This window comes from Falco punctatus, assembly GCF_963210335.1.
Source record: "Falco punctatus genome assembly, chromosome: 6".
NCBI classification, from domain to species: domain Eukaryota; kingdom Metazoa; phylum Chordata; class Aves; order Falconiformes; family Falconidae; genus Falco; species Falco punctatus.
Genome location: NC_137585.1, coordinates 2,201,278 through 2,224,884, shown reverse-complemented (window position 1 = coordinate 2,224,884; position 23,607 = coordinate 2,201,278). Strand labels below are relative to the sequence as shown.

The 23,607-nt window shown below is 39.7% G+C and overlaps 1 protein-coding gene across 1 annotated transcript in view; it reads right to left on the bottom strand.

Moving 5' to 3' along the window:
- LOC308065690 (sperm-associated antigen 17-like) overlaps positions 1-23,607 on the bottom strand; it is a 69,208-nt gene that overhangs the window by 28,770 nt on the left and 16,831 nt on the right. Inside the window, exons 12-25 of the mRNA XM_080391887.1 lie at positions 22,249-22,485; positions 20,973-21,084; positions 20,284-20,412; positions 18,922-19,035; positions 14,659-14,867; positions 10,307-10,427; positions 8,767-9,116; positions 7,006-7,135; positions 5,220-5,440; positions 4,788-4,932; positions 3,475-3,629; positions 2,884-3,060; positions 436-563; positions 131-261 (exon numbers count right to left, since the gene is read on the bottom strand). Of these exons, the coding sequence (XP_080248013.1) occupies positions 131-261; positions 436-563; positions 2,884-3,060; positions 3,475-3,629; positions 4,788-4,932; positions 5,220-5,440; positions 7,006-7,135; positions 8,767-9,116; positions 10,307-10,427; positions 14,659-14,867; positions 18,922-19,035; positions 20,284-20,412; positions 20,973-21,084; positions 22,249-22,485 (2,359 nt within the window). The remainder of the gene's footprint in view (positions 1-130; positions 262-435; positions 564-2,883; positions 3,061-3,474; positions 3,630-4,787; positions 4,933-5,219; positions 5,441-7,005; positions 7,136-8,766; positions 9,117-10,306; positions 10,428-14,658; positions 14,868-18,921; positions 19,036-20,283; positions 20,413-20,972; positions 21,085-22,248; positions 22,486-23,607) is intronic.

Genomic DNA, 23,607 nt, shown 5'->3' with positions numbered 1-23,607 from the left:
AGTGTGGGCACTTGCCTACATGGAGAAAAACATTTTCAGATTTCCTGTCCAGATAAGTGTTTTGAAGCTTCTGACTCTGCCTTTGCAATTACTTCTATTATTAGTTTGTCAGAAAAGAAAAGTTTCCTACCTGGACATTCTGGCACAGGATCCTGCAAGACGGCAGCAGTGGGATCACTATGGGCGTCGGCCAGATACTTGTGTACATCGCTGCTCCGCAGGAGCTCGGTTCCAGAACCATCTGCATAGATGATGAAGAACCTACAACAGCCAGCCATATGCATCAGACTATATCAGAAAAATGGAAATCCAAAATGACAACATCATCAAATGTACAAAGATAGAGTACTGAACAAAGGAAGCACAAATCTACAAACCCTGCACAAATACAACGCAGTGAAGAAAGAGTCGACCCATGAACCCAACGCAGCTTACCTGGGGGCGTGCGCATTGTAAGTGACAGGTTTGTTCACATCTCCGAGCGCTGCTGCTGAACTTCTGTCCTCCTTGTCATCACAGCCAGCACCAGGAACACACACATTTGTGCTGCCATCAGCCATGACCTTTAGTAGAAATTATATAGAATAACTTGAGTTACATGATACTTTTAAAACAGTAACTTGCTGCTGAACTTTAATATAACCCAGCTCAGTGAAAGAGACAGAATAAACACATTTCATATTGAGCAATTTGAAATTCACAGGAAAGAAAAAAGAATAAAACCGAAAAGACAGTGAAAAAAGCAGACCAACCCTTTTTAGAAAGACATATGCCATGTCATAAATAATAGTATCATGTGTTGATGTTCAATAAATGCTCAAGCACTGTTAGTTGTCAAACCGGGCCATCAATGCTTACATTCCATATTCAACATATATATCTGCAGGCATCAACAGACAACTTTACACAAAAATACTCGTTTGCTGGTCAAGCCAGGTAACTGTATACTCAGACCGCCACTGACATACCTCTGTGAGGTATATATGTATCTATGTGTGTACACTGACACACATACAGAGACATAGTTACACACAAATATATACATTACTAATATGTTTGTTAATAATCACATAGTACATACATATATACTCCTATATAGGCATATATAAAAATATAAATGTGTATATACATACGTACAGGTGTGTGTGTATAAATAGGTATATAGGTAAATGAATAAAATATATACACCTATATATACATGCATCTAGATATAGATTCAGACTATATATGTATATCTATCTAAAAATATATATATATATATGCATATATTTAAAGACGGGGCTCTTCTCAGGAATTCATTAACTTTAAAAATATAGTCTCACATAATCTTATGATAATACCAAGTGAATTTCTACAGTATTTCCTTCTTGAAAATACTATGTGATTATTAACTAACATGCCATTAACATAAACAAATAGGTACGTCACAACGAATAACCACCTAACAGGGAATAAGGTGGCCTTTGGAAGGGAGAGTTTAAACCAGAGTGACTCAGAGGGCAGACCACGAACTGAATCCGATGCAGCCAGCCCATGCCCTTTTGGCTGTACTCTCAGACACAACTAGGACAGAGGAAGAACCAATTCTGTTACACCTGCACCTGGTGGCCATCCCTACCGACCATACAGGAGGTGAGAACTGGACTGGAAGACCTGGATCACAGCTGACTGGAACAGCGGGCAGGACCCAAAAGCTGGCTGCCGCCTATTGCATCTGTACGCAATGAGCAGCTTAGATCCATGAGTTGCTACCAGTACTGTATCCACATGGTCACCTGCTCCATCGTACAAGCACTTACCCAATGAAAATGGGGTCTTGAGAGTAAAACAGTAGGAGGATGTAAATAAAAGATACTCCATCAACAGCAAAACCAATGGAACACATTTTCCCTATGGTTATTCTTCCTATCTGCATCCTCTCATTCTGCATTCATCTCATCCTCCTCACTACAACCCACACCCCCTGTGAACCCACAATACCTTCAACTGCCCCACGGCCTCCTCAGCCTCCTTCCTTTGTTCCCTAGGAATCAGCTGAGAAAAAGTGGGATGTGCCGATGCCAGGCAACTTCTGTGCTGCTTTGAATTGCACTGATTTTCTACGATCTTGGTATCTTTGAAATTTCTATCCCTCTGGTTGATTAGTAAAAAATTTGATTGGGAGAGATGCACATAGAGCATAGATTTATATAAGCACCGTTTCTTCAGCCAAATTAAAAACTGTATTATAATGCCTATGTCCAGGGGAACCTCAGTGCTGTTTTGCAGGAATCTGGGAAAATGGCAAAGATTACAGTTGCAACAAGAGAAAGGATACTCTAAGGTTGCCACGTTTTTAGAATATTTAATTAGAACCTTAATTAGAAAACAGCGTGCAGGTCACAAACACTTAGATGATGTTTCTGGAACTCAAAATGAAGTACTAACCTAGCTCAAAAGTATCTCTTAGGTGTGAAAGGATCACAGCGCACAGAGTATGATTCGTAAGACTGAATCATTGCTTTGACAACATTTGCCTTACCAGGCAGATTCAAGTGTTTCTGTGTACCTTCTGAAAAGCAAATATCCTCTCTCATTTTTAGTCCTCATTTGCAGACCCGATTTTTCACTATAATAAAAGTCAGGCTAATTAAGGTAACTTTACAGGTGAGGTAAACTGTAGACTATGTGTTTTATTTCCGTCTCTCTAAAAAAGGGGAAATAACAAAAAAGGGGAATCCAGCCACATACACAGGAACATTTCAGAGAGCTGATTCAGGAGCTATTCCCTTCTGGCTAGCTAGACTACTGTAAGTATAACAAGGCTACAAGCTGACTTGGAGAGATGTTTGTAAGATAAAATTACTTAAAATGCAGAAACCTGTTTCCTTCCATGTATTTTACCTTGAAAATATTTCCTTCAGGATCCATCACCTCACAAATAGTGCTGGAAGTGTGTTTCATAATATATCTCCCTGCTTGATTCTCTTCTTTCTTGCTGATGAAATTGTAAACTTCATGGGTATAAACTGCTGAGCAATCTTCATCAATGAAAAGAGAGCCTGCCTTGATGGGTAAAACCTGTGACAGTAAAAAAGGAAGAGGTTCAGTCCTGAAAGGTGAAATCTTCGGTGTAGAGGTACCATGAAGATGAAGAAAAGATGTGAGTTAAGAGGAGAGCTTTCAGACCTTTAATCATCCAGTTTTGAGGGACTGAAGGGAAAGAAAGAAGGAAGATGAGGTCCAGGATGTAGGCTGACATTAGTCTCTGTAATACTTGCTTTAACTTCAGGAAATTTAAGATTGTGATTTAGATATACTATACAGTTGTGAGTAAATACCGAAATATTGGCAGAGTATAAAAGACATGGAATCATAGAATTTGTGAAAGCTATAGAGGAGGAAGTTAAAGCAGTCATGGTGAGAGCTGCTGCTGGCAGGGAAGTTGGAACAGAAAGATAAATTTCATTGTCACAAACTAAAAACAGCTCCCACCTGATACGTTCCCTGTGGCTTTGCTACAATAGATGTCCCATCTCCAAAGATGGTACAACAGGTACCATCCTCACAATCTGTTATGACAGTAGCAAACTCAGGATTCTCTACTTGCATACACTTCACCTTCTTTGTGGTGGCTTCTGAATGTTCATCTAAGAATCAATACAGAACAAGAGAGGAGCACATGAACCATGGAAATGTCTTAGCATTCAATTTGCTTTTTCTCTCATACAGTTGGATCTCTGTCTCCTCAGTAAAAGACCCTCACAAACTTCACAGCATCCTTTATCATATAATTCTATTTATGTAAACAATATGTTATGTAAACCTTTGGATTTCTGGACTGTGCACTCAGTACTGGAAAATCCAGCAGCAAAAAAATGTCTGTAACCATTTGGCTAGCCAGGAGAGTACACTCTGATTTATCAAGTACAGTACTAACCATAATGATCTGGATCACTGGATCTGATCAGTTGGATCAGTGAAATTCTTTATGTCTATAATAATAGCTCTAAGGTGTGAAGATATTCCTATTCAGCAGCCCAATCTCGGAAAACAAATCAAACTTGTATGTTAATCTGGCCATTGCCCTCCCACTGAATAGACAAATCAGTTCAAGGTCATTGTTTTGATTTTTACAATCCCACAGGGAGATGTTCCTGAACGTTTACTGTTAACTGAATATCTTCTCCTACACAACCAGCATTTCCTACTGTGTTTGAACACAACAGTCCAGACACTCCCAAAGTAAATGTACCCTTCATACTAAAGACAGGACTTGTCCACGAAATGAACAAGGGAAAAGAATAACAAAAAAAGAATAACACTGCCAGCCAGGAGAAACACAGATGACCCATAGCCTCATTTATTTCAGGCAAACATAACTCCTTAAGACGTGGCATTTTCCACGCCCATATTCAATCCAATTTTCAGTATCTCCAAGGCTGGTGAGCCCATGGCTTCTCTGGGGAATACACCTCTTCAGTTAGGACTCAAACCAGCTGGCTTGCTAGCATTAGGGTAGGTGGAGAGAAGGCAACGAACACGTAAACTCTGGCACTGTGGTCTCAAGGTGAAGGTGGGCCATGGAAGTACATACATAGAAAGAAGGAAATTTGCTGGTTTGTGACAATATAGTTTCCACACTGAAGAGAGCTGAAAAAAAAGACCAAGCAGACAAACTAAGCCTAGACTGCACTAGTGCATTTGTTATCCAGGCTACTGGTATGACCCTCCTTTAGTATATATTTTGATGATCATCTGCTTCACAAGACGTAGCAGAGATCACAGTGCTCCCCTTTTGATTTTACCGATTTCCTCACTATCCTTGGGTACAAAAAGTTCTTCACGGCTTTTATAGAAAGTTGTGATCCTAGTGCCGTCAGCATGATCTACTACTCTGCTACCATCCAGCTTCTCAACAATTATCACTTCATCATCTCGTACAGTCATAACCTGAAAGAATGAAGGGATACTCATTTATATTAGCACTTGTAACGGCAACAACAGTCATACAAGACATTATGTACTGAAACTTGGGAGAAGCTAGACTACTGCAACTTTACCTACTTCAGAGACCGAGGAATCACATTTTCTTCAAAATCTAAAGCTTTTTTATTAGTAGCAGTGCAACAGCACAACCTGTAGGACAGGTGTTCAAAGAACAAATCCTACAACTTCTTTGAAGGCAGCCCTGTCTCAGCTTAGTAGACAGAGCTGTAACAACACAAAAGCTGTAATACCGTTCCGTCAGCTGGGTCAGTTGCCTGATAGATTAAGACTGGCTTCAGATCCATTCTCTTTGCTCCCTCCGTGCCTACTCGAATGCCTGATGGAGTCGTCGTTATCCAGGTTCCTGCCTGGTCCTCCTTAGGTTGCTCAGAATTAACCAGACCCTGAACAGTATTTTCGAACATCTCATCCTTGGTTGGGTGTGATATACTGTTTCTGCCACTGCCTTTTCCTGCAGAAACAAAAAATTCTGTATCAGACTTGGTATTCTCTAAGGCAAAAGACAAAACCAGTAAAGTGCAGAGTTTCTGTGAGTATTGGTTTTGAAAGAATTGAAAAAAGAACTATTTATCAGGCTGAAAGGAAATCACAAGTCCTGTTACTTGAAGGTGTGCCCTTGAGCTAACCTTACTTATGTATTTGTTAATGACACAGAAAAAGTAAACAGTATGCTAATGACACTTGATTATGACATGACTTCGGAAGGAACTATCAACGCAGAAGAAAATTTGAATGGGTTACAGAAAAAAAAGCATCCAAAACTGTCCCATGAGCTTGAAGATTAAAGTAATAGGAATTTGACAGAGCTTATTAGAATGAAATTTAATGTGAAACGGAATAAAAATAATTTCTACTTCAGGCAGATTTGTAACAGTAGAAGAAAAATAAATGTCCTGGAGTTATCATCTGTATGGAATGACTACAAGTTACCAGTGTGAAAATACAGTGACAAAAACGGCAAACACAATCCTGTGGTGCATCAGAAGAAAAGGAGGGAGATTCCATTGTGAAAGGGAATTGGAGAGATCTTATTAAGAACATGACAGAGAACTCTGATTTCCCATCTTCAAGAAAGGAACTTAGACTAAGTGTATGTGAAAGACAACAGCATGGTCCAGTGAGGAGTCTAAAAGGCTTACAAGCACATACAACCTGGCAAGAAAAAACAAAAGCCCCAAAAGATATTTGTCAAGAATAAGCAGTGGAGAGAAAAGGTGGTGGGGGGAAAGTGATCATCCATAAAGGATAAGGAATAAAGGATATACGCTGACCACTGATAATGAGACTGAAAATCAGAAGACAGTTTGCCAGAGATGTTCTCAGACATCCTTCCTGTTATCCTAAGTCATATCCTAAGAACAAGGACTGGATTTGATGACTCAGAAAGTCTCTTTTTGAGAGACCTTTCTCTTTGGCAGCAATTTTTATTTACATACTTTCAATAAATTATGTTACTATTATGACAGGTGATAATTATTCTGTGCACTAAGAAGCACTGACAGTGATCTCAGACTACACTCTGCGGTATGAAGTAAACTTTTATTTGGTTCTTTCTCAGTCAAAGTAAGGTAGGAATGGCTATATTGGCACAGACCACAAGTCCATACAACCCATTGATAATGACTAATAGTAGGTGCCTTGGAAAACATACAGTGAGAAAGAAAATACAGCAAGTCCTCTACAAGAGAAGGATTTCTCAATACCAAGACTAAAACTTGTGTAACACATAAGTAAGGATTTGACACTACTGTAGTTGCAAGGATTTCTTTTAAAAGACTTTGTGTTGAATCACTCTGCTCCTGATTTAGGCAACCTTTTACTTATTAGAGTCCTAGCATGTTAGAAGAAAAAGAATTTGGAGAAGTGATTTGTTATGAAGGTAACAAATTAGCAGTGCACAGCAGCTGAGTACAGATAAAGTTGGATTTTCTCACTGGCAGAATTTTCAGACTAAACAAGTATGGCCTTTATTAAGCATCATCAGCCCTGCTAACTTTAAAACTCTTGAAATATTACCTTTCTTAGTGCTGTTTTCAGGCAGAGGCTCTGATTCTGGTAATGGCTGCATGTTCTCTGGAATTGAAGGTGGTGGTAGGACAGGGCCAGAATCAGGACTCCTACTCACTGTGCCATCAGCAAACAGAACCTACAGAAATCGAGGACATACTAGAGGTTTAAAGCACTTCAAAGACCAACAGAAAATCTCAAAAGAATGTGTCACAAATGCAACAGTCACTAGGACACTGTGGGTAATGGGAGAGGAAAAAAGTAAAAACACTCAGAATGAATACAAGAAATAAAGAGGCTGTCTCAAAAAGAATAAGTAAAATAGCCTGTTCCAGCTGGGAGGGACCTCAGCGGCCACCCAGCCCCACGGCCTGGCCACTGCAGGGCTGACCACACGCTGCAGGTGGTGCCAAGGGCTCTGTCCCAAGGCCTCACCCCCGACAGGCTCGGGGCAGCCACCACCTCTCTCGGAAGCCTGTCCCAGCGCCTGGCCACCTCCGGGTGACGAAAGGCTTCCTCGTGTCCAGTCCCAGCTCTCCCGGCGCAGCTCCGAACCGCTCCCGCCTGTCCCATCGCTGGACCCCAGGGAGAAGAGCTCAGCACCTCCCCCCCCACCTCCCCTCCCCAGGGAGCTGCAGAGTGCCGTGGGGTCGCCCCTCAGCCCCCTTCGCTCCAAACCAGACAGGCCCCAAGCCCCCAGCCGCTCCTCACAGGACACGAGCCCTGCGGCCCTTTCACCAGCTTTGGTCCCTCCTCTGGGCACCTTCGAGCACCTTCCCGTCCTTCTGAAACGGCGGGGCCCAGACCTGCCCCCGGCGCTCAGGGCGAGGCCGCGCCGAGGCTGGGCACAGCGGGGTGACCGGCTCCCTTGCCCGGCCGGTGATGCTGCCTGTGATGCACCCCAGGGTGCGGGCTGCCCGTGGCTGCCAGGGCACACTGCTGACCGATGCTGAGCCTGCTGCCCACCAGCACCCCGGAGCCCCTGCTGCAGGGCTGCTCTGCGGCCACTCCCCTCCCAGTTCACACTTGTGCCCGGCGCTGCTCCATCCCAAGTGCAGAATCCGCCACTTGGACTTGTTGGATTTCATCCCTTGCAGCCTAGCAAAGGGCTGCTAATTGCTGCAGTTCATGTATATCTTTAATGGGGACTCTATTTAGTAACAAACAGGCATTATAGAAGTAAAGATTACTCTTTGACTATTTAAGTGGTCAAAGACATCATTGATATCTGCAAAGATGGTATCTAGTCTATAGCACCTAAAAGGTACCAGAATTCTAGGCAACCTAAGTATGTGTAAACAAAAAAGGTACTTAGGAATACAGTCTTTTTGATGAAAATTTAGGGTACCTGAAGGTGCCTGCAGGACTGAAGAACAGTTCATCTTTTCTAGATCACATATGATTCTTTAGATGACTAAAAAAAAATGTATGGATACTTTCCTGTTGCTAAAAATACCCAAAGCCCAACTAATCCACACTTCAGATGGTTAAGTCAATAATTCAGTTCTCAAAACCATATTCAGCCGTTTCCTAATCCCAGTTGCCTAAAACCTTCACCTGACTAAGATTTTCATCATTAAAGCTATGTGCCCTAAGTTCTGATTCCAAACAAAGCCAAGAGCATTTTAGTCTTCACATGGCTGCATCACTCAGTGGGTACTTAACTCCTTCATCTACAAACCGGACACTTCTCTATCTCAGCTGACAAGCACAAGTGGAAGGGTAATCGTACCTGTAGGTTGCTTTCAAAAAAAAATCTACTAAACGTACCTGGGTAGACCCATCCATCAGGTACTTTATGACGGTTCCTTGACTGGTGATGACTCTTGACACCTCTTGTTCCGTTTGCCTTGCCACAGATGTATATAGACGACAGTTCTTTACTTTTTGGGGATAACTCTGCCTAACCAGAATTTCCAGAGCAGACTGTTTGGCCTGTTCTCTTTTGGTGTCTTTTTGCTTTATTTCACCTTCTGTAACCCCATGTTCCTTCTCTCCACTTTTCATAACCATTTCCTTCTTTGCTTCATTTGCTTTGGCCTTCTCTTCTTTGGCTTCACCTGCTTTGTCTTCACTTCTCTTTACCACCACTTTCTCAGCTTCAGCTGTAGTGGCTTCACCTTTCAAATGTGAAAACAAATTCTGAATTACTTAATACAGCGTAGCACACACATTCAAACAGTGCTAAACACACCCAGCACCATGGTGGCTACAGAAGGCATGCAACTCTAGGCGAGTAAGACTGACCCTCCTTGGCTTCCTCTGTTACCCACTGAATAAGGGACAGGCTCTGTTTCTCTGGGAACAACTCAAAGCAGACATCCACTCAGAAACTCTGCATCCTCCTGTGGAGGTGTCTGTCTTTCCAAATGAAAATAAGGGAAATTTGAAGATGGATATATTACGGATACCGGACTTTTGGAAGACTGACATTAGGTGAGAGGAATTTCCTAACTACCCATAAAGGTTTAAAAAGTTACTGAGTTTCACCAAGTTTGAGATTGTAGAGAAAGTGAAGTTAGATATTTTGTCTACTTGAACAAATGCAGTTTTTAAAATATGGCAGTGTGTTGAGTATACTAGTAAGTATAATTATGGTAATTGTGTTAAGAGACTACATGTGTGTGTGTCCATAATTGCTTTGTGCACCTCAACTATTCAGCATTTCAACTTCATGCTCCTTGCCAAACTATGTATGTTTGCAAACTCTCTGCATCTTCTTTACTTCATACCAGATTGAGCAGAGCACATTTACCCTAAACTGGCAAAATGTGCCAAGCTGGCTGCATCTGCAGGGGCATTACTAGTGGAGACACAGATGTGATCATTGCACTCCACTTGGCTTGCCCGGCTGCACTTGGGAGTACCGTGTCCAGTCCCAGTCCCCACAGTTCAAGAAAAACGTGGACAGACTGAAGAGGGCCCAAAGGAGGCCCACAGAGATGAAAAAAAATAATCTATATATAATCTTATAAATATATATGCATTTATTAATTGAATTTGCTCATCTTACTACGCCAATATACCTGCACATTCAACTGATTATCCATCATGACTCCCAAGAACTTTTTAGGGTTGCTGCTTTCCTGTCCCAATTTGTGATGTCTAACAACTTGCAATTCTAGATTTTACATTTGAATCAAAACACTATGTTGCAAATGCTTTTCAATAGACATTATGACACTTAGCAATCTGAAGCATGAATAAATTAATATTGCTACATCTATAAGCCATCAAGGCAAAAATAATTTTCTTCTGTAATTTTAACTGTTTTTAAATTCCTTACTTCGCAGTGGCTCACAAAACTAACCTCCAAAACTTTCACCAAGGAAAGTTAATACTAGTCCATTGGGACAAGAGACGTTCAAACTTGGGAAAGCAAGAGCATTTGACATCACTTGTGTTTGGGAAGCTGATTCTTCCATTCCCATCTACAGAATGAAACATGAATTAGTTTTATTCCACATTTTAAAAGAATAAAGAAATTATCCTACAGATATCAGTTTTAACTAAACACTGGAAAAAAAAGTGCTTTCTACCACTCATTTTTAACATTTTGAGAGTTTAAGGAATCTGAAGTGGAAACATTAGCTTATTTTCTTTGATTATGCTATTCTTCTCTCATTGCTTTTATTAACCCTTGAAGAACAGCCCTTTTGCTGAATCTTTACGCTGTCTTATGCACAGTGTCAAAATGAGATGACCATAAATGATAATGTGAAGCAGAAGAGCATGAAATAATTCTTGAAGTTGCACATCAGTTATTTTACCTATAACCATTAGAAGAGCACAAAAGATAAGTAGAGCAGTGCTGCCGAGTTGCTGCAAAAACAGCACTGACTGGAGAAGGGGACAGAAAGGACCATTAGGCAGTCAAAACGTGTAATCCTCTTTGCACTGCCCTGTAGTGGAAACTCTTCTGATGACCAGAAAAGATGAGGTTTACCTAAGGAGGGTCTGAAGACCCTGGAACATTTGGAAAAAAGCATGACAATTAATACTTTGATGTCACCCCCTCAAAAACCTATGTGACAATGAAGTACACTATGCCGGTAGTCATAAGATGAAAACAGTTTTGGGTTCCAGACAGAGGTACCAGAGAGAACTTGTCCTGGACTTACCCCATATTCTTGATTTTTAGGAATAGAAATAAAATATAGGGAAAAATTGGCAGATGTTTTGCCACCTGTTTTTCAACATGTAGGATGGTACATTTTATGGCTACTTTACATAATATTACTGGGCAATTAAGGGTACTCTCAATACAAAAAGATTATAGTCACAGGATCAAGAGGTAGAAGTCACAGAATAGGGCAGAAGTAACCCTCAGTTCTCATCTACTTCTCCCTGTTTAATGGTTAAAAAAAAAACCCAAAACAAAAACCAAAAAACAGAAAAAAGAAAAAGCAAGTATACCTGTATTGTTAGAGAAAACTGCTAATGCAACCTCTTCTGAAAATTTCCAGGGCTGGAGGTTTTCTGACAAACTGTTCAGGGCTTTACCCCGACTAACCTTACTGACACTCTCCTGTCGGTTAGTCTGAACCTCTCTTGCAGAAAATTGCTTCTGATTTTTTTTTTTTTTTTATTATACAAGCTAGCATAGAAGAAGATGGTGTCCCTTTAACTCTTTGAAGAGGGCTATTCTGTCTCCCAGCTCTAGACCGAACAAACACAAACCAAGCCTTTTAATCTTTCCTCACCAGTCAAGTTTTCCAGACCTCTGATCCTCCTTGGGACTTTCCTTAAAACTTGCCAGTGTGGCCCTTATTTTTCTTGCAGTGCAGTACCCATAACTGGACACAGCACTTCAGCTGAGGCCCTACCAGCCCCGAATGGAAATAACCTAACATATTTAGCAGGCTATACTCCTATCGATGCACCTCAGCGCGGTCTTTGCCCTTCTCACAGCAAGATGGCATTGTTGACTTACGTATAGCTTGCAATCCATTGCAACTCTCAGACCCTTCTCTATAGAACTGTTACCGACAGAACTGTTACCCATTCTGTAGACATATACTGATAATTTATAAGTAATTGTAGAACCTAGCGCTTACTCTTACTGAATTGCATCCCATTTTACAGACCATGCCCATGTCAAGTTTGCTTCAGATTCTAATCCTGCCCTCCAAAATACTTGCAGAGCCACACAGCCAGGTGCTGTACACACCGACATAGATACTCTCTGTTCTAAGACATTCTAAACCAAACAGTAAATAGCCTTTTGGAAGAAGAGGAGAAACTTAGATATCCTCCTGGCAGAATTTTAATGGTAGGGGGGGTTGGTTTGTGCTGCACAGTTGCAGTATGTTATGCTGAGTGCTGTTTGGCAGCTCCCTACACCACTTTCCATGCTCACACTCTCTAAATACCTAGCTAAACTTGTTGAAATTCAGTCAGTGGGCCCTTTTGTGGATATGGACAGGATCCATGTGGAAACAAGAGCCACAGCATTACTGCATCCACTAGGTACCAGAGAAGCAGCGTAGGTACATCGTGTTTAGAGTCTTCCAAGGCTATCCTTACAACTCTCAACAAGCATGTGTTCATTCTTGTCTTTCTTATTACTGTCTCCTCTCCTTTGCTTTGTGATGGAAGCTATCACTTGTTTCTGATAAACCTGCATTGCATTTAACCCTTCTTTTCCATACTGCCCATTCTACCTCTTTGAACAGTTCAGTCCAGCTCTGTCAACAGAATTATGATCTCCATTCAACCTCCCTTGCCAAGGGAGCCGAGAAGATATTTCATAAGTCTCTGGTGAAGGCATAGCAAGAGTGACTTTGAGAGAAGCTGCCAAAAGGAACCAGAGTAGACAAAAGACCAATTTTCCAAGACATAGTTCTGAAAAAGAAACATTCCAATCTTTAGACCAGAAAGTGGTGAATGTTTTCAGGGCAGCGCCCTAGAAAATGGTAACAAGAACTGAAGTGGAGTTTCATGAAATGCCTCTGGGATTGGAAGCCACCACAGTTTGATGGACTAGTGCTAATTTTCCACGGATAAATTCTGAGGAACAGGACAACAGAGAAAACAGTGGAGGAAAAGATGGCAGAGCTGGTGCCACTCATGTTCTTTACGTATCATCCACTAGTCTATGGAAGAAGCAGAACACAAGAGGAAGGAATGACCAGGTTAATGGAAAATAATCGGTCACAACAAGTATTATATGCAGTAGATTGGACTTAAATTTAGTTCAGTGTGAGAACTGGGACATTCCACTAGCAGTTCTTCCTGCATCATTTCAGCCATACTTGATTAAAGATGGAACAAAGTAGGGGGAAAATTAGAACACACTACTATATGCTTCAAGTACTTTTGCAGTTAGCCTGGAAAGATATTAAGAACCACGTTATCTAGAAATGCTACAAATTTTGTAACTTGATCTAGTTACAAAATCTAGAAATTTGTAACTTGATCAGGTTAAAAGGGATAGCTTTTTATCATAACTATCATTAAAGAATTAACCCAGACTGTATTTTAGAGCATTAGTGTAACTGTTTATGACCTCATTGCTTTCTGTGCTGATTACACCTGTTTTCAGAAGACTGTCCTTTCTTAAACTGAAGGTGGTAACTAAAATGGCTCTCAATACTATTTATGTTCATTTCTGTCCTTCTTTCAGAGTTTGTTCTGTATTTTAATTGTGTCCATTTCTGGGACACTGCTGGTTGGAGAAAACAGCACCAAAACAGAAAAGAATTTATAACAGCTCAAATAAAAAAATCCTGCATCCTCTTCCACCATCCTGTTAATATCTCCTCCCATATTTCTTTGAGAACTTTTCATTTAACTCATACTCTGGCTGATCTGCGAGACCACTGGAACAAACAAACCTCCTGTGGCTGCCTATAATATTCTGCCAATAGTTACCTAATGACCTGAAATAATCTAGGTTACTCATTTTGCAGAGGGGAACTTGTGACCCATTTCTGAACTGATACGGCCTCCCTCCCTCACATGCTTTAATGCCTCAAAGTTTTTCCTAGAGCTCTGTGGAAGATGTTAAAAGATTAATTACTGTGAATTTCTGAGGCACACGGCCCTGTAATTCCTGTATTACTCTATGCTAAGTACTCCATAATAGAAATTTGGAGTCTGCTTTTGAAACATCATCCATCCTGTCCTGTGATAGAAGTACTTCAGTTACAGGCAGAAGGAACTTCTCGTTGCTGCTCCCTGACTTGTGATCAGCTAGGAAGACCAAACTGCAGACCAAGCTTTTGCAAAACCATCTCCGCTAATTTACTGGTTGATTAGACTTTCCCATACAGGTTTTGGACAGCACAGAAAAGTTCTCCTCCTTGGTTAATCTAAAAATTAATTTCTAGAGCAGTTATAGTCACTGAGATATTAATAATGTAACAGGTGTAACTGTAAAGCTAAAATTGACAAAAGTATGTCAACCATGGAAAAGAAGACACACTGCTTTACATCATGGAGTCATCACAGCTAGCTTCATTAACAGCTGCCAATACGTACATCTGAGAAAAACTGGAAGAGTAAAACATATTCATAGAAGCACCACAAATTGTTAGGAACTTGTTAAGGCACAGTTCAATGCCCTATGAAAAGAGTATATGTTTCTGTTACATAACTTCATGTATTTGAATTTTTGTTAGCTTCTTTTCTGTGTTCATTGGATAATGTCTATTCTCTCACCTTTCCTTCTTCTTGCTTTACCAGGTCCTCAGGTGATGGAACGCCTATTTTGCTATGGCTTGTTTTTTTAGATGACAGAGGTTTGCCTGATTTTTGTTTGATGGACTTATCTTTTTTTCCTGAAGCTGATGTAACAGGAGAAATTACGGTTGGAATATGAACAGAAGGGATGTCCAGAATTCTTGCTAGGACAGGATCTGTTTCATCATCTGAAGAAGGGAAAAGTAATATTTATAATAAAATTAAATTTCGTAAATGTAGATGGCCACATTTTATTTTTTTACAAGATTTTGTACAATAAAATTTACCTTAGAAATAGTAACCTCAGTAGGTGAGTTTATTATTTCAGATAGAGGGACTGAATATATGAAATTATTTAGAAAATCTTTCCAAAAAATGACTCATCAGCTTAAAAGACATCTCGAAACTGTTGTTTCCCACAGGTCATCACTTGTCTCTCAAAAATAGAAAATAAAATTTTTAAAATTCTCTGTTACCTCCAGAGTACTTAAGATAGGGGAAGACATTTTGAGTCTAGTATCTAGGAAATGATCGCTGTTGCTATGTTTATCATGGGGCTGATCCAGCATGGACCAACTCCAGTAGTTTTGCACTATATAGCTTTATTTTGCTATAATGAATCAAAAAGATTCTGATGATCTAGACCTGCTAAGACTCTCCCAATTCTTAAGGGCTGAGCAGGGCAGCGCACTAATTGCTAAATTAGTGCAACGTGCAACTAAAGCACATTGGCAGGACATAGTCATGTTGCCTTCCAAAACAGTTTCTTGAAAATAAAAATGATATAAACTAAGATTTTGTGTAAAACATTGTTTCAATGAACTGACGCTTCTCTTTAATCAGAAAGCCTCATCCAGCACTAACCTTAATGCTTTTTTGAAATATTTTTTTTTAATCACCTTTTCTTGCTTGAAGGCAGCCTAAGTCCCAAATCTACAACTCATGAAATAGCACCTTGTTTGCCATCCAGACAATTTAAACAATTGAATCCTTTTTTGTTTTGGAGAGCTTGTTATCCCAGATGGAGGGACTTGCTATCCACATCTTAACCACACCCATATAGATAAGAAGTGAAAACATCAGTAAGCAAAACACAATGATCACAGAAACCATCTTTTTTAAATAAATAAAGCAAGCTTGTTTTGCTTAGTAGTTTCTACAAAGTATGAAGTTTAACAGTATGTCAGTAATAACAAGAATTTTCTTTAGGAAGATTTCAGAAAATCTTTTTTTTTGTTTTTTTTTTGTTTTTTTTTTGTGTGTGTGTTTTGTTTGGCTTTTTTTGTTTTGGTAAAATTACATTTTAATTCTGCTTTTTCTAATCAACAACATTAAGTAATGTGAGAACTGATACACCAGTCAATGAAAAGTTAAATAACCCATTGATAAATGGCAAGCCAGATCACATTCAGACAAAGAAAGGAAGGAATCCGTCCAGAAGCATGCTCGGGTGGAGCAACACCAATGAAGTGTTAATACATTTTTGGCTGAAAAAGATAAAAGGTAGGCCTAAGTGCTGCTATGCCCACTGTTTCCAGGAAGGTTTTGGCCTAGATGGTTTCAGCTCTGCAAATAAGAAAATGCAGACGCCACATTAAAAATAAAGTTCTAAGCTACTAGAAAGTCTGCCTGCAAGTTCATTTGCCTTATGGATGATTCTGGATTTACGGCAACTGCAAAGGTGACCCAACATTCAAGACTCTGAGGCTTAAAGAAACTCAAAGAACATCTGGTGATAAAGTCCTATTTAGGAGCCCATGGATAACGAGCCTTCCACCTTAGTTTTTAAGCCTACAATCTCAGTTTATTTTGGTGCCAGCATGAGGGAGTCACAGAGATACCTGAATATAGCCGTGGACTTTAGCCCGAGAGGGAAATTCAGATCCCCACAAAGATCTCATTAGCTGACGTGGGCCTGATGCATGAGAGTCTGATGCTTTGTTGGGTGGCTCTGCTTTCGCGTACAAAATGCACGCTGCATGGCTTCCACAGCTTATTGGAAGCCTGAGGAAAGATGAAATCTGTTTTATTTGTAATATGTTAGAGATAAATTCTCAGCTAATTATATAAAATAGGAAAGTCTAAAATTCTCCATGGGTTCCATTCTGATACACATTTATTAGACAGCATGGCCATGGAATAAACAAGTAGTAGCACCCACCTCCAGGTGGACAGTGAGAAGAAACAGCTGACTAATAAACTTTGACAGAGCCAGTGGTCCACAGAGAAGCAGGATAGCCAAAATGAAGGTTTCTGAGGCAACTGTCCAATAAAATCATTAGTGAATGTAATCCATCTTGTCAGATGAGTATAAATATCCATGTGAACACTGCAAACTGCGTATAAGGAAGTTCTTGTATATCGTGAGGGAAGCTATCCTGCACAGCTGCCCACGCTGTGAAGTGGAGCACACTCCGTTTCAGATGACACTACTTTCCAGAGTGCTGAATTTAGGAACAGAAGCTACTATAGGCTTTTGACCCCTAAGGAAATTTCACCTACCCTTTTACGCTGGTTGCTCTGAAAAATGAGAACATAATGTCCGAGGGCAACAGTGAGAAAGAGTGGGTTGCTGAGACTGAGGAAAAGTGTCTTTAGAACTCTTGAGAGAGATGGGAAATTCCAGCGGGCTGTGAGATTAAGGAAGGTTTCCTTCCTTCTGCACACACATACAGATTTCTAGTACTTGGAATTGTACATAATTTCATCAAGGTACAAAGAGCAAGTGCAAAGGTTCTATAATAGCCAGAGGTGAAAGCCCTGCTGGTGCTCAAGCAGTGCCAGATTCACAGAGCGATGAGGAGCTTACTGCTAAGCCTGGCTGTAAGGTGGTTTGAAGTTAGAGTTTGCTCATGCTAGAGAAAACAAATAACATTTAAAAAACGATATAAAAAAAGATGCATAAATCTGGCAAACAGCCCGAGGGTTTTTTGTCATCTTAGCTTCCCTAAAAGGAAGATGGAAGAGATAAAAATGAGAAAACCCATAAGAATAATGAGAATTAGAGAGGTTCCAGATAAATGATTTCAGTAATGCAGGGAAACTGAGTAATTTGCACCAAATTTAACCAATTGTGGGAGAGAAACTGCAGATTACATGGCATACCATTCTACATTAGGGAAGGCTGGCATATGAGAACAGTCCTTATAAGCCAGAATATTTCTGGTCGGAGTTTTTCTGAGCACTTACAATAGAATCACCCACAAGGGGAATTAGGCATAAGCAAGTGATTGTAGAAAAACTGCAGAAGATCAAAGAATGTCAGTCAGCAGTGCAGCACTAAAGCCCAACAAGGCAAGGGCTATTCTAGTGTAAAACAGGATGCTTATGGCAGATGTGAAAGAGCCTGAACATTACAGCTGACATGCAGGTGTTTAATTAGACATGTCTCTTATGCCAAGGTACAAGTTTTTACAGTTGATTACATTGTGAATGCTCTCTTGGCCCAAGTTTTAAAAGTCCTTTTTTAGGAATCAATTTGTAAAATGTATTTGAATAATCAAAACTGAGTGTATAGTTGAATGGTTTACCAGAGTCCACACAAAGATGCATTCAATTAAATGTTTTCATATTAGAAGAGCTGAAAAATGCTGGGATTATTTTCTGATCAGAGGAGGGTTTCACTTTTATCCGTATGATGGTTTCAGTGGTCTTTCAAATGTAATGGAAACAAAAAGCTCTTGCTAAAAGCAGACGCTATTTTCACTGTGGTTTTGTGAAGCAATTGCTTCCAGTTGGTGAATGTGTTTATTGAAAGGTTGAGAGAAATCCCTCATTATGTCTGCACAACTGTAACCTAAAATCCAACTCCTAATGTAAAATGAAAGTTCCATAATCACCTATATAATTTTACAAAAATATTATTTCTTGGAAAACCAAGAAGACTCCTCAGCAAATCGCATTTTCTTTGGCTCAAACTGATTGGCTGATTTTGCTGGGCTACTTAATAACAATACTTGCAAGTTTCTCCCTGCACTGCTCTGTTTTCACAGTAAGCAAAAAAGCATGGAGACCTCCCTCCATTTTGAAATTTGAATCATAGAATATTCTTGACAAATGTAATCTCATCTCGAGCCTTGCTGAAAATTCCCCACCATGTAGTAACAGCTGCTGAGAAAGGCAGAATTGCATGCAACAAATTATTGGGTTAGGGAGCATATGAAGGAAAAAAAAAAAGAAAAAGAAAAGAAAAGATTTCCCCCCATGCTTCTCAAATATCCCACTTCTATTTGCTTATTTTACCTGCTGTCTTCCCTGTAGGTCCGTAATAGCTCAGGGACAGCTGGATTCCATTTTCCAAGGTGGCTGAAAAAGATCCAAACTTGCTCACAGCTTTCTTTTGATTTTTCAATTTTCCTTTAAAAAAAAATCAGAATGAATTTTAAAGATGGCAACCATACCAAACCACCCGACCTGCAAAGCCATGGCCGGTGGAACAGTGGCACCTCAGTGTGGATGACTAACCTGTAAAATAGACTAGTACAGGATGGGGAAAACTTGATCCATTCATAGGGCAATATATAATAGTCAGTTTCGTGTAACATAGCTGTGATTTTTCATCTAGAAATTGCATTCTAATTAGCTGTGTGGGAAAACAGCTTTAACAGCAACAACTAGTGAAAAGTCTTTGTGAATTTAAACAGGAGAAGGATCCTTGTTTCTGTTCCCTGCTTGCCTGAAAAGAATGCTAAACTGCTAATTTCTATCATGTGCCCTATGCACTAATAAAAGTCACTGTCCTCAGATATTGTCAACAGGGACCCAGTGAAAGTGGCCTCAGATGCTAGCACGCTGGCGACTGGAAGTACCGTTCGGCAGACCCCAGAAAGTTACAGGTCTACTTTCAGAAAAGCAGACAAGAAACATTTCATCTGTGGAAGGGATGCAATTTTTCTATTCAGACAACCTATAGTTACATCACTGGTGGCTGCTGAAGCTGAGGAGCAAGAGCAAGATGCTTTCTAACACTGATGAAGATTAAAAGAGCTTGCACACGAAAAGTTATACTTTCCCAATACTCTTCAGTTCAGTGAGAGCAATTCCATAGTGCTTCTGGCAAACATATACACAGATTCTTACAGACTGACCTCCTTCTCGGAAGCACTTTCACCTGGGTTCAGCAAAGATATATATTCAATCCTTTCGGAGTGTTAGCAACATGTCAACCAGTAGCGGTTGCTGTGGTCATCTGACCCACAAAAAGAGGCCCAGTTCAAAGGGAGAATCTTCCCTATCATGGGCTGACATTTATTCTGGTCATAATGGAAGTGATTCAGTTTGCATCTTCTTAGGCCACATTAAGATCTGAAGGAATCCTCCACGAAAGAAGAAAATTGTTTTCTTAAGGAATGGTGACTCTTTTAATTGATTTCCTTGCTTTGAAAAAGAGACTGGTTTGCACCTGTTGACCTATGTTGTGCTTCTACATCTTGGTAAGATCCCTCTACGTGGTGCCAACTGGATTTTTATTTCTATTTACAGAACACTGATCTTTCTCACCTTCTGCCAGTAGCAGGAATTTACTGTTAGTTGATAAGGTTTGCATCCAGTTACTAAGTACAACAAACTATTAATGATTTACATCAGTGATGTCAATCCACTAACCTGATCTAACGTTTTGTTCTTCATTAATTTCTTGCACTTCAATTTCCTCTAAGGTTTTTTTGGGGTCTGTGATATGAATGAAGAAATTATGGTTGTCTTTTACCACTTTCACTTTTACCAAAGTTAGACCTGCAAAGCAATGGAGTACTGTTATTGCTCCCACCAGGCTTCAGAAATGCCTCGCACCCCAAAAAACCCCTGCACCCACAACCATAAAGCACACAAAAAAAAAATTGTTCAGAAGTAGAGTGAATTGCTCAGTAGTAGACCAAGACGACAAAATTAAGGTTAGCTGAGTTTAGACTAAATATTCAAAACCATCCTGACAATTAGATCTGAGAGGCTGCAGAATAACTCTGTTGCTTAGGTATATCACATCTGACTGGACAAATTATTGGAACATGTGTTCTGGAAATATCATGCATCAGTTGCCATTGAACAGATAAATATGAACTGATTTTTCTCCATGTCTAATTTTCTGATAATTTATTTATCTATCACTTGTTAACATACTACAGGGAAATGTAAACATTAGTAGTGATAGAGGCTAATATGGAATTACACGGTACCCTCATAATGTCTTTAACCGAATTTCTACTAGTGAGACATGAAAAAGAATTTATGGAGAAGAAACTATATCATCAATTAGTGAATGATTCAAAGCAAAGAATAAAGAATTAAAGAATCACCTTTTACAAATTCTATCTTCTCTACCTGAATCTGTCCTCCATCAGATGGGAAAAGATACTGATTGGTTCCTGTCACTTGAATGAGATCCTCTCCTGTATTGTAGCCAAGAAACTGGAAAAAGTTTTAGATTACGTGAAATAAGGAAGGCAGAAGCCATGAAAGATGTAAATGAAGGGCAGATCACCACGATCACCACCGTGCTGGTCAACATTTTTGGCTTAGATATTTAACTAATGTAATAGTGACTTTAGCAAATACACAGCATGCTATTCTTATATTCAAATAATTTCTCAGTTACTAACTGGAGTAACTTGTTACACATGAGAGCAGAATCTGGGAGCCACCATGGAAACTGAAGAGTAGCAAGTAGACTGGTGGCTTAAGATATCATGGAAGGGAAAGAAAAACTCTGGCCAAGTACAAAGAGATAAAGTACAATGCCATCGGATCAGATAAAGAGCAGACAAAGATTCAGCTTTCCACCCTCTAGAGTTTTGAATTCAGACACTGTAAATCTGATTCTTAGACTGCTGTGCCTTCCAAAGAGCCACTAATTGACAAAAATTAGGTGAGTGTATTCAAGTTATGTTCACATTGAAACGTTACATCTCTCTGAGTCTGAAGTCTGTACTCAAGCAAGTTTAGACTAAAATATATTGACCTATGCAAGTTTGGATGCAAGACCCTGCAAACACAAAGCAGCGCAAACTGGCTAAAACCTGTTTGGACAAGAGTTCCCTCTTTAAGAAATACCCTTCTGTTACTATAACAGGCAGAATAGTTAGTATTAGGGCACTCCAAGAACATAAATTTTGAACCAGGAAATAGAAGAACAGTGAACTCCTTTTATTTGATTTCCACTGTGGACAGCTAAAACTTCAATTAGGTCTAGCAGTCTCCGAATGTGGGAGTTGGAACAGGTCTTTATGTTCCCCTTTCCTATGAAAATCACATTTTGAGGCAAAATGCATCCCATAATTATATTTTCCATGGGCATAAAATCAACTTATCTTTTTGTTCATGTCATATACACTAAAACCCATCCAAGTTAATTCAATAGTCTTGTGTAGGATGACTTTAAACATCAGACACTGCTTTTCAAAAGTCTTAGGAAAGCATCTGCTGCTAAAATGGTGGCGTTAAACAAGACCAAGTTAGGCTTAATTTGCCCTGGACTCCAATTTCACAACGGATGCTTTGCTGTAATCTTTGCTCTCTGTATGACATAAACAGTTAGTACTTCCCTAACGTGGTGCAATTAATATGACTCCTTACCTTATAAACTTTCTCTGGATGTGGTTTTGGGAGGCTGGGATCCTCCTGAAGGTCAGGGGCTTTTGCTGGGTCATCTTTAAACTTCTCTCTGGAAGATTTCTTGCTGGAACCTTTCCTCTCTTCATGTATTGTTATCTCCTCTCCTTTCTTTTTACCTCCCAAATTTTCTTTTTTTCCTTTTTCTTCTTCCTTAAGTAGTTCTTTCTCTAGTAATCGGTCCCGCTCCTGCTTCCAAGCCTACATTAAATGTTAGGAATTCAAAAGACTGCTGTTCTGTTTGTATGACATGATATTTCATATGTCCATGCTGAAAAGAGCACAAGTAAGCAAACTCAAAGCAATCAATGTTCTAAGTCACTCTAAGACATGTTTTTCAAATGTGCCTGAAGTTTTACAATGTTATTAACTATATTTTGCATAAAATTACTGACTCATTCAACCCACAGGATCAATCACTCTTGACCACAGGAGACATATCAGATTATTTGTATCTTACACATTCAGTCATAAAATAATTACTTCATTGTGCACTTTTCCCACAATGTTTATCACCAAATCAGAACGCATCACTGCTATCAGTTTATTCCCCAAATGCAACTATGAGATAAAATGATTTTATTCTTTTACAGAAAGAGGAATGAGGTATCAATGCTGGAATTAATAACTTGTATCAGACGACATCTGAGATTTCCCAGAGTATTTAGAGATTTGTAGCATTCCATATTGAAGCATACCAAAGCACAAGCACTTCTGTGAAAGAAATGGTAAGCATCCACAGTTACAAGTTAGGCATTAGCCTACCTTGAGCCGTGCCAGCTCAAGTTGAGTACCCAGGAATTGGTTAATACAATTTCATATCTACATTCCAATATCAGTACTTTAAGTGCAGAGCATTACACACGATAAGAAAGATGAGACATATAATGTCTGTGAGGAGTCAAAAAAAGCAGGGGAATACATCAGTTAAGCTGTATTTGTGCAGATTAATGATTGTGCCAACGATAAGCCTTCAAAAAACACGTGCTTAACACCTACCTCAGCCAGAAGCTTAGTGCATGAACCTAAGAAAGTCAATTCTGTAGTGCATGACCATGGTCTACATCTATAAAACGGGATTCTCTGTCACAAGGGAACTACGAGTTACCATATTTACATTCTTTAACTTCAAAAAGCTGTGGATAGTGAAAGTAGGAGTTGGGTACATAAGATCCAGATTCATGGAAGTACTTAAGTTTTTATAGCTTTATAACCAGAAGACTTCAACAAGAATTAGGATATTATCCATAACTTTCATTTCCTAGTACTGCAATTAAGAATTGCTTTTGGAATGTCTAGTCTAACTCCAGTCAGTCTTCCCTT